This window comes from Sinocyclocheilus rhinocerous, unplaced genomic scaffold, assembly GCF_001515625.1.
Source record: "Sinocyclocheilus rhinocerous isolate Xijiao unplaced genomic scaffold, SAMN03320098_v1.1 scaffold28, whole genome shotgun sequence".
Lineage (NCBI taxonomy): Eukaryota > Metazoa > Chordata > Actinopteri > Cypriniformes > Cyprinidae > Sinocyclocheilus > Sinocyclocheilus rhinocerous.
This window is the reverse complement of record NW_015652416.1, coordinates 2,978,339-2,990,522: the sequence shown is the minus strand read 5'-3', so window position 1 is coordinate 2,990,522 and position 12,184 is coordinate 2,978,339. Positions and strand designations below refer to the sequence as shown.

The following is a 12,184-nucleotide window of genomic DNA, read 5'->3' as shown; positions in this document are numbered from 1 at the left end:
AATAAATTTCCATTACTTGTAATAATATAACCATTACCTAAAATAAAATAAAATATATATTTTTTTTAAAAGGAATTTTATTTGAGCTTGTTGAAGTTCATTAAGTTTATGTTGAAGCACTAAAATACCTAAAACTTAACAAACTTTAAAAAAAAATTATGACAAAAACACAACAGATTATTAAAACTTTGAAAATTAAAATGAAAACATAAAATATATATTTAAAAAAAAACATTCAAAATATTAAAAACTATAACAGTATCTCAGTAATCATTACAATCATTGCACTTCTGTTATGAATATGACACCCTGAACAGCTTTTTGAGTTTAATCTTTAGTGATCACCCACATCCACTGGTCAGTGAGACTTACCCTGTATATCGAACTCTATGCTGCTGCATTGTGATTGGCTGAGGCTCCATGGACAGTAGAAGACTGATCCTCCTTCCCTGATGTTGGGCTGGCTGGTGTTGGCTTTGGGTGCTCCAACTATAATACTCACACTGTTCAAAGAGAAAAAAAAGATGAAGGAAGCTGTTAGCATACTAATAAGACTATGAGGAATATTTATAAGAGAACAGGACAAATACAACAGTGTTCCAACTCACAAAAAGTCTACAGGAAGCTTTGTTAAAGGGTTCGGATTTGAACATCAGAGCTGTAAAGCAACAATTATCCTTCTATGTTGAAGAAGAAGACATTTAATAAAGGCCAGCAGACAACTTATGATTTTCGAGAAAATGGACTGTCTCATAATCGACCATAGCTGAATATGTAACAGTGTGGCCATGTGCAATGGTTAGTAACTTGGTTGGCAACATGTGACCGCCAACACACAACCACACACACTCCAGGCCCACTGGGTAATAAGTCAATGAGAAAACAAGAGCCGAGACTGCTGAAGTCAAGCTAGTGCTGCTTCTACAGCTGTTTATCTCCCTGGGTTATCACAAACACAACCAAATATTTGAACACATACGATACAGACAAACATAGCCACATATTTAAAAGCATGATCTCCAAGTAATGCACATGTCAAAACTTCATAAACCAAACAAACTTCTCAACAGAGAGGAATAAACAATTGTGGTTGGACAGGACGAGAAAAAAAAAAGCAGGAACAGCTGTTTAAAACTGCAACTGAGTGCCAGAACGTTGCTATGTGGTTTCTAAGATGTTCTGATTGGTGTTTAGTGTGTTGCTACTTGGTTGCTAGGTGGTTTCTTACAGGCTCAAGTCAAAATTGTCTGATATTCTGGTCTCTAAATATGGCTTGATTCCTTCTTTTTAAGTACACAGTCAAATGTTTGGGACCAGTAAGATTTTTTTTGTTTTGTTTTTAAGAAATGAATACTTTTATTCAACGTGGACACATTAAATTAATCAAAAGCGACAGGAATCTTGTGTTAAATTATATATGTTGTTCTTTGAACTTAATTCATCAAAGAATTCTAAAGAATTTATCATGGATTCCACAAAAATATTAAGAACAACCGTTTTCAACTTTGATAATAATAAAAAAATGCTTCTTGAGCACCAAATCAGCATATTAGAATGATTTCTGAAGCATCATGTGATGCTTCACTGACATAAAAAGCTTTATTTTAAATTTTTATATATTCACAATATTACTGTTTTTTATGGAAGCTTGTCTCCCCAACTGAATAAAAAATATAAAAGTTAATTGCTACTTTTTCTCACAATGGCGAGTTTACATCTGGCAATTCTGTGAGATATAAAGTCAGAATTGTGTGGCAATCTCACAATTGTGAGAAAAAAATGTCAGTTTATCTTGCAATTATGACATTGTAACTCGCAATTGTGAGTTCATATCAGAAGTCAGAGTTGTTAGCTAAAAAGTCGCAACTAGCTTTTATTTTTGTTATTCCGTGGTGGAAAAAAGCTTCCATAGTTTATATGGTATTTTTGATCAAGTAAATTGGTGAGCAGTAGTGACTTCTTTCAAAAACTTTTTTTTTTTTTTAAATCGTACCGACCCTAAACTTTTGAACGATAGCGTGAATCTACAAGATTTTTTTTCCCTGTTTTGTCATCTGTCAGGAGAAAATTATGAGAATGACCATTTAGAAAGGTAATAGCACATTGTTTCTTGAGATTTGACATTCGAAACAAGCTCTCTGAAATGTACCCAACAGTTAGACATCCACTCCCACAGTCCCTGCTCTTCTAATCTGTGTCTAATTTTCCAAAAGCCGGCATGGATTGGTGCAGTGCCGCCATGACCTCATTGTCTGTAAACTTACTATTATCTTTCCTGTCATTAAGGCTGGTCCATAGAGACGGGGGATGGGGGTGTGGAGGTGTTTGTAAGAGGGCACTAAGGGCATCTCTGGGGGGTTAAGGTACAGGAAGAGAACACCCTTTCCTGCCCCCTGGGCTGGTCTCGGTCATGCGTAACAGAGGGCTTCCTTACAAAGGCTGTATTCAGTGAACCCTTCGGTCAGCCATGGAGAATCAAGCACACTTTAGATGGACTGCAGAGATAGAGTCCTATAGGTAGGACCAGATGACCACTTGAGTCGAAAACAGCAGAGCAAGCAGAAGACAATTCGTTGACCACATCCTAAATGAGAGGGCTGGATTTTCTCAGCTGTTATTTACAAATAAAGTGTGTCTGGAGGCAAAGAATTGAAAATTTGAGAGCATCATCATCAAGGTCGTAAGCTGAAGGACGATCCTGTACTATGGAAATACGTGACATTCTGTTGCCACTAAGTCAAAAAAATCAATTAAAAGAGTAGCGATGGGAACACCCTATAAAGAAATTATTAAATTTTTTGTGATAATTTAAACAAATCTATATTATGGTGTAAAAATAAAAACATTCTACTTTAAAAAAAAAAAAAAAAAAAAACTGAAAATCAGAAATGTTGCCTTTGTTTTAAAATATAAACAACTAAAACTGAAAAAAAAAATAATAATAATAAAATAAATGACAAAAGAACATAATAAAATTCCTTAAACTTTAACTAAAATGAAAACTGAAACTATAAAAATAAAAGCCAATTCATCATATTTCTAAACTGGCTTTCAATGTTTTGGGGTTTTCTTCTGTCTTTGTCTTTGCTATTTTTTTTACCATGCTTTGGAAGTCACGCAACAAAATTTGTTGCACAATGACAGTAAAAGAACTGAATAATTTAATAGGACAGTTTCCAAATACTGCACTGGGAGGAATGCCAGATGAAAAAGAAAAGGCCTGAACAATGGATCAACGGATAAATAAGGAGGACATTAAACATGGAAATGTTTGTTGGGGTCACCACATTTCAAGGCCACTACAAGTGGAGCACAAACCACACACAGACACACACAAAGAGCAGACGCTCCATTTGTTTTTATAAGGGGGGAACCAAAACAATGCCTTTTTCCGGCTTCGACAGAGTATCCCATTTTTCCGCCATATGCGTGTATGGACAGAGGGAGTGTCCCAGAGGTGTTATAGAACCCCAGCTGAGGTGTAATGTCAATCCCAGATTCCTATGATGGCTTTCTCCTGGGAATTAGGGCATCTTACAAAATTCCCAATAACACCTACAGATAATGTTTAAAAAAAACTAAAATGTGAACAGGCTGGTCCACCTCAGTTGAACCCAGCACACTATGAATGAACTCAAGTGCACTAGTCTGATGAAATGTTATGTTGCTATGTTGCATGTGAAACGCAACAGCTGCAAATTCACTAGCTTTCCCAAGCACTTGCGCTCTTCTGCTCAAGTTCCTGGAACGCTGTACACTTACACTACTGCTTTGGCTGACTGCTCACAAGTGTACAGTTACAGTGCAGCTACAGTCATTGCACTTCTGTTATGATAAATTACACTCATTTAGTCTCATTACGTTGGAGTTTTATCTTGAAAGTCACTGGAAGTTTCCACGTAATGCAAAACCAGGTCATGTTTTAAATATTCATTCATTTAAAATAAAAAATTACACCACAATGTTTCTGTTTAAGCATGAGAAAGCAAGTAACTTTGTGCATTTATATGCAAAACAAAAACCTAATTATGTGGCACACATAGGCTACTCTCACATTAAATAAGACCTAAATGCACATTCAAATATGCCACTTTGATGCAAAATTATAATATACAAAACTCACTATCAGGAAACTTAGAAACACAAAATTGCTGAAAATAACTGTCTTCCACTTGACACTCAAGAAACGTAGCCTAAATTGTGCCGTTTTGATAACGATCTGAAAGAACTGTAAATAAGAAACAATTAGCATGTAATGGGGGTTTATTTTATGGGGGGGGGTAACATCGCTCTTAAATTTCTTTATTTTCTCCACTAAATGCTTAAATGTTGGGCTAACATTAGCATAATGATATGAGCCAGATTGCTCTTGGCTTAGATGCTAGCTTTTGTAACAGCTCCACATAAAATGAGAAAGACTTCAGGGGGCCTTCCAGCAGAACAAATGCCAAAGTGAAGCTAATTTTAATTAAAACAATCTGGCCTTGTAAGAGAACAACAGAATGTTGTTTCAACTCTGTTATATGGAGAACAAATTTTGCTTTAACTGTTATTAGCATCTGTAAGTAGTTGCTGATCAGAATTATTGCGAAGGTCAGAGGTCAGTGCTGGATTTTTGCAACAGTGGGCCTTCATTTACTTACACTCATGTCTTCCATAAACCTGTATGACAAATATATATTTTGAAACATTTCAATTTGTTTTTTGTCTATACAATGAAAATCAACAGGGTTTGATTTTGTTTTGGACCCCATTCACTTTCATTGTATGACAAAAACCACCTGAAGCATTCTTCAAAATCATTTCAGAAGCAAAGCACCAAAGAATCACTCGCAATAAAAACGGGAACACAAAGTAAACAGAGTCAGTTTTGATTTTACTTTAAGGAAGAAAAACAACTTTAACACCCCTTGTGGTATCTCTGAGAGAGACAACCACCGATTCAAACCAAGATGCAAACACCATTCTAGGGGTGGCTGTAATTAAGCTAATTGAGTTAGTCTGAAAATCCGGCTTGAATACGTTACCACTAAAATGCTACGCTTGCTAGATACTCACCACTGAGGCAAAGGACATCTAAACAGTTAACCCATCGCTTCTGAGGTTTGGTAATCAGACCAGAATTAAAACTATAAAAATGAATTGGCACACCACATATATCATCTACTTAAGTTGTGGTGAGAAAACGTTGAGTGAAAGATGCTGATCGCGCAAAACTAATGGCACTAATGGTTAGAGGCCATCAGATGGCAAATGCCTTAATTTCCACCACCTTCTGCTTAAAACATTCTCCCACCCATTCCATACTTCATTATCATCCAGCTGTTTAACTTATGTCACTCGAACGCTGTTATAAATGCTTAAGCTTGCCAAGAAACCACACTGGCTGCTAATGAAGGTGCAAGAAAATCACAAGCAGACAAAACACACAAAACCTCCATCTGCCATCATTACATGGCATTGTAAATGGCACAGAAAACTGCATGAAAAAAAAGAAACAAACAGGGAATTTTCGGGGAAGCTTTGTATACTACATTAGGACTTAGCACATTACTGTTTGAAAGTTTAAGGATATTATATTTTAAATTAAAACTTTAATTCAGGTAGAATGCATAAAATTAAATCAAAAATAGCAGTAAAGATTTTTAAATTGATACTTTCTATCCATCAAATGCTTCACAGTTTCCACAAAAAAAATTAAAACTTGATAATAAGAAGAAATGTTTCTTGAGCAACAAATAAGCATATTAGAATGATTTCTGAAGAATCATTTGACACAGAAGACTGAAGTAATGGCTACTGAAAATTTAGCTTTGCCAACACAGGAATATCTAAATTCCATTTTAAAATATATTAAAATAAAATATTTCAAAATATTACTGTATTTTAATCAAAGAAATTCAGGCTTTCTGAGCATAAGAGACTTGTTTTAAAAACATTTTAAAAATCTCACAGTGTCCAAACTTTTGAATGGTAGTGTTTTTCCTATCTTTGTGTGTCAAAAAACAACAAAATCAATCAATCTAATTGGATTTCAATATGCACGCCAAGAACAATTCATTACCATCATCAGTCACTTCTGTAAGTAACTTTAGTTATTTGTGATTATCTCAGTTTTCCCATGGCCACCAGACATATTAACAAGAGTGTAATGCTTAAGACTGATTGCAGTTTGTGGCCTTAGGAAGATTTCTGAAACTCTGCACAAACAAAATTGAACAATTATCAAGCTATTCAAAAGGCAAGCAGAATTTGAATGTTGTTATTAGCAAAAACGGTTACAGTGATAGCACACCACGTCCTCCCAGAAAATGTGGAGCGGATCCAACACAAAGTGTACACTGTTGCAACTCTCCGACATCAAGAAAAATCCAATGACCTCAATGAACTAACATTTTCAAAAGCAAAGAAAGCCAAAGTGAAATTCAAGGCCCGGACGGTTCGTTTTTGGGTGTTTTCCTTTGCGCGACGCCAGCGAGCATTAACTCGGATGCCAGTCTGTCTCTGCATCGTTAAGCAGCTAAGCGGTTTTGATGGAAGCAGTTAATAACGAGATGGATAAAAGTGGGCCGAAGAAGATCTTTCTGTGGCCCCCATCTGCTCGCTAGACCTGATCCGCACGTGCTCTGTTCTGCTGTCTGGGAGTTGCGGCCCAAAGATGATGAACAAAGCAGTGACTGCTGGGTCAGCTGGCACTGGGGGACGACAACTCACTCACAAAGCTGGCGTGCCAAGAGCCCTGAGGAGAACTGCATAGTAATGGAGGAAAACCAGAAAGCAGTCACTAAATCTCCTTGTATTAATACAAAAAATGAAACTTTGTGCAAGAAAATGAATCACATGATTAACGGATTCACTCGCAGTCAAACGGTTTCAACGTTTGCAAAATGCATTGGAATGTTGCAAGATGCAACAACCATCTCTAGTTCCAACAATAAAACTTCACAGCCTCGTAAAAAAAAACACTTGTGCAATGTCTGCTCCAGTGTTGTGCTGGTCTGGAATAACCGTTAAAACGGCACACATGCCCTCGACTGTTGATCTGATAAATGCCCCCACCCCGTTTTACACGGGCAGATTTTAAATGTCACCACAAAAACATTTCCTCCCAAAGGATATGGTTCAAATCAACATCACTACACCAGGTGCTGAGAGGTCAGCCATATCTAGAGCACTTGGCTGGACTCGCAAAAAGCCAGCTCTGCACTACCTGCTATGCCAATTAATGCACTAACTATCAAACCAGAGGGAAGTTGAAGTGGAAGCATAATAACAACATGCTAAAAGGTGTATTTTAAGGAAGTGAAGAGTGAGAATTGTGTTAACTTTGATGTATCTTTATTTATGTCTAACACTCTCACTTTTCCACTTAAAACTTACGGCTAAATAAAATAAAAAGATACTGAGATGAAGATTTGTCATATCAATTTCCACACGAAAACATTTATCTCTTAATCAAGTAAAACATCTAATATATTCTTGTAGAATAAATTACAATATTCATACAAATAGGGCTTTCAGCAACAATATTTATATGAAAAATGTTACCTTTGCATTTGATAAAGCATCCACGCCACTAGGTGTCAGTACTGAGTATGAAATTACCATTGTATCCACTAAATAAACATGAACTTGGTGCAAATCAGACAATGGCTGTGTCCACAATTGCATACTCTCTGATAAGGCACTTCTCTTAAATAAGTAGTTACTTTGTGGCCATTACAAAAGTATGTTCTATATAGTATAGATGTTTGTAGTATGAATGTCATCCAGGCATACCATATTCGCCATGTTGTCTTTGTCATGTGACCTACAGCGTCAGTTGGGTTGCTTCATTGTCATTCACAAATCCTCTCCCATGGCCTCTTGGGATAGTAAAGTGTCCGAAAGTAGGAAGTCATCCGGGTACTTTTCGCCTATTGTTTTATGAATATTGTGGTTTCAGACTTACAACTTTTCTTACATAGCCTACTGTTTTTCACCAAATACATAGCAGGAAGTATGCCATTTAAACTGCTGTAACTTCTAACTATGGCATGACGTAATAGAAAGGTCCAAAACTACATATTTTCACTCAGTGTTGGGTTGTCCGACTGATTAGTCAGTTAGTGAGTTTTAAGGAGGCCCTGAATAAATTTGTGTCCTTCAGAATCAGACCACATTCAGGACTGCATTTCTGAAAAGCATCGTAAGCCAAGTAAATGGTAGACAACATTGTAGATACCACCGGAGCCAATCTAATTAGGCTCACGATGCTTTTGGGAAACACAGACCAGACCTGGTTCTAAGGGGGGTTTCCATAAAAGACATGTTTTTGTGCTCAAAAAGATGAAATTCTGTGTCAAAAATGTTTACATATGCTAACAGTTAAAAAATATTTAAATCCAAAAATGCACAGCCATTCAATAGGGTAACCGTCAAAAATTCAACAAATAAATATAGTAAACACTAAACAGCTAAAATATAATGCAATAAATTAACTTATATTGCATAGATGATTTGAAGTCGTATAGGAGTGAATTTAGTGAATATGTATGTTTTGATAGCACTGATACTTTAGAGAGGATCTAAGATAAAATGATTCCTGAATTATTTTAATAAAATAAAATTAACTTCAAAGCTTAAAAAAATCTAATAATTTATAAAAAATGAAATTAATGAATAAAACACACACACACAAGATCAGTTAGTCAATTTCAGTAGCCCACAGACAGCTGCTGGTTGACATACAGCACCGGAAAATTAAGAAATACACATTCTATCGAACGCCTGGGAAGAAAACTCTTGATATTGTACATTCTTTCACCCCTTCACTCAGCCTCCAGTTTGAGGCCTATCCATCCTCCTCTACGACGACGACATCTCGGGAGTGAAAAGTTCAGATGAAGTCATCATTGAGAGAGCTGCCTCTTGCCATGACTTCACAGTTCATAAGAATGAGGCCAAGATGCCGTGTAGGAGTCGGGGGGCGTTCGGTCTAGAGTATTAGACTGGAAGTACAGGGTAAGGACTCGGAGTTGTAATACCATGCCGAATTACATCATCATAGACCCAGAACGGAGAAACACACACTTATAGGTGCACACACACTCCTCTGAGATATTAGCCAAGCAATGAAGCATCGCTTAAGATCAGTCTTTAACCCTCAAAACATGCGTTCTGTGACTTATCTACATCATTGAAAAAGTTCAGGTTTTTCCCAAGGGTTACTCATAATCTAGCAACGGTCATCTTTGAATGGTTGGAGATTCTCCTGTTAGATTATGTTGAAGGTTTAAGTGACCATAACACATGCAATCAGGGATAATTATGGGGGGCAATCTTCATTCCCCTTTAGGAGAGCTGGTACCTTACTATGACATCATTAACTCTAGTCAATTCCTATTTATAGAAAAACCACCAGCGATGCCACTGACAGAGGCATTGTCATCCGCTCACATCTAAAAATGCACACACACTTCAGGCTTGCACTAAACAAACACAAAACCACACTTATAGGACTGTCGCTCCCCAACTGTGGAGATAAGCTTTGATCTAAATGGCAATGCACAGACTGTGCTGGGAATGTAAACAACAGTTGGGGGATACCCCTGGTTTCATTGCCCCTTGAGTACATTCAGAGACCCTCGGTTGAAAAACTTGGCTAGTCTTCCTTCATCACATTAATATATAAAACAGTACATTTCTTGGATTTGAATGACAGTAACACTTCATACTATGGTACTGTACTTCATACTGTGAAAAACTCTATTCTGAGGTCAGAGAGGTGTGTCCCTACATTAACATTTCTAAGATAAAAATGCATAGGGAAAAACTTACATCCACACAGTCATAGCAGGATAAACAGCAATAGCAGGGTGGACAAAAAACACCAATATGTGGCATTTAAAGTTATTAAACAGCATTTACATGGTCTATAATTAAATAACTGTACATTGGGCAACTGTCTTTGAACGCAAGCCAAGCCTCTTTAATTTCAATATATAAAATCAAAGAAGGAAACCTACCTTGAGTCAGTCATGTAAAAGTCCACCGAGTACCCGAAGTAACTACCGTTGGGTCCAGTATACACCGCTGGGTTCTCCACATCCAAGTTGAAGGCAACAGACAAAGGTAGAAGAATCAACAGTGAAAGTCCCATTGGAGAGCAGCTCGGGCTGTGTGAAGACGCTGAAGTCTTTGAACGGTGCCTTTTGGAGCCCATAGTAATCGATATGTCACAATCCACTTCTTTATTAAACTTCTTTCAGAACAAAAGAGGGCACTTGAGCGGAATCCTCCTGAAGATGCTGCCTTACGCAAAGCGCATGCCTCAGTGAAGCGTATCAGTCGGATCCTTATTTTTCCAAGCGCTCTGGTACCGCGCCTCCGTCTATCTGACCCCTTCTCTCCTTTCTGCGTCCTCCCTCCAGCTTAATTGAAGGGGTATTAGGAGGAGGTTCAGTTCTTTCACTCGTGACAAACTCCCATAGAGGTGGAGCTAAGAGCACAATTCACAAAGTGGAGAAAAAAAAGAGCTGTACAACTTGCTGTTAGATAACTTAATTAATCAAATGAGGAGACATGCATTGAATAAAGCAACGAGATTAAACCATTTAGGGATTTTTTTACAAAGCTGATTAGAAAGCATTTTGAAAGCTGATATTTAAATTTTATTAAGTTTATTTTAAAAAATGACATATAATTACATTTAAAATTTAGTATTTTAATAATTATGTTCAATAATAGCCTACACTGTGCCATTTAAAGCTAAATTAAATAAATAAATAAACAAACAAACAAATAAATAGGGGAAAAAACGAAGAGACACTTACTTGTCCTTGTAGAATTCATATCCTGAAAGGATGATGTCATGACAGTTTTTACTTATGGTTTAAGTAGGCCTACATAATTTAATGGTTTGATGTACAACCGGGGAACGCATCATCAAGAATTAGCTACTGATAAAATATTATGTTCACTAAAATTAAAATAAATAAATAAATAAAATACTAGCTTAAAGAAGAAAAATAAAAAACGTAGAACGTGTGTGACCTGTTCAACAGTTTATCTGTCCACTTGAAGGACTCTTTGCATAGTGGTCAAAGATAGCTGAATGAATGATTAACCTTTTAAACAATGAAAGAGCTGTTTTCAAAGTTCGTTATCCTCCAAAAAACGATCTCCAAACTTGTTGCCTTCAACATGAACCTTCTCAGCATCGAGATATAGACGCTAAATGCTGATAAAGCTTGCCAAGAAAGCCATCACTGATTTGGAGCAATACTACAAATTCCACGTGTAGGTATTAGACTATGAGTCAGTTTTAATTTGGAGAAATGTTGTTTATAATACACAAGCCTGTACACTGAGCAATCTCCATTTATAGATCTGACACCGTCAAGACACACGGAGCTGGGAAATTGCGCGTCTCTGAGCTGTAAAAAGCCACTACACCGACTGGAATTAGACTGTGTTGTTTAATAGTTGATTCAGCCTCTGCCCAAGGGATTGAAATGGGGAGCCAAATTTGGCTGTGTGGCTACAGGGAACTCGCCGTGAGAAGCCTTCTATTTGGGAAAGTTTGGTGTGAAGGGGGGAGCTCACAGCTGTCGGACCACAGCCACACCAATTTCAACCAAACTTTTCGTCTTGTTTAAATTCAGACCGACCACAAAATGTTCATTTATTTCATACTAATGAGGTTCGATTCGTGAACGAATCTTTCCTTTGAATCCGACATATAAATGAACCACAAAAGGAATCTTAACGATTCATTCGCGAGAGCTATGCTCGAGTCAACTCACTGAATCAATGAACTAAGAATCTCGTTCAAACCTATCCGATTACGCACAAAACCACACATAAAAATAGATGTGGTTTCAATAAACAGTATTTTAGTAAAACGGAAAACCAGCGCCTTTGCATTGTTTCATTAAATATCGCGTTATTGAAATGTTTAGATCGTGTAATATGCCACGCTGATGGGAACGACGTGCACAACGTAATTGCGTCATGGCGCAAAGAACCACTGAATCTGTTGTTTGAAACAAAGTTTCAAATTATTCTTTCCGCTCGAAAAAAACGGATTCATATATAGTCACGATTCTCATCACTAATTTAAAGCGTTATCAAACTAGACTGGCCAAAGTAGGCCTAAATTCTGAGTGCGTGAAGTTGGTGATCGCGAAAAAAAATTCTCAGG

At 37.0% G+C, this 12,184-nt stretch overlaps 1 protein-coding gene across 1 annotated transcript in view; it reads right to left on the bottom strand.

The window, feature by feature from the left end:
• Window positions 1–10,394, bottom strand: part of LOC107714934 (integrin alpha-5-like) — a 27,424-nt gene extending 17,030 nt beyond the window's left edge. The window contains exons 1-2 of the mRNA XM_016520933.1: window positions 10,008–10,394; window positions 373–503 (exon numbers count right to left, since the gene is read on the bottom strand). Coding sequence (XP_016376419.1) covers window positions 373–503; window positions 10,008–10,204 — 328 coding nt within the window. The 5' untranslated portion in view covers window positions 10,205–10,394. The remainder of the gene's footprint in view (window positions 1–372; window positions 504–10,007) is intronic.
• Window positions 10,395–12,184: the final 1,790 nt, after the last annotated feature.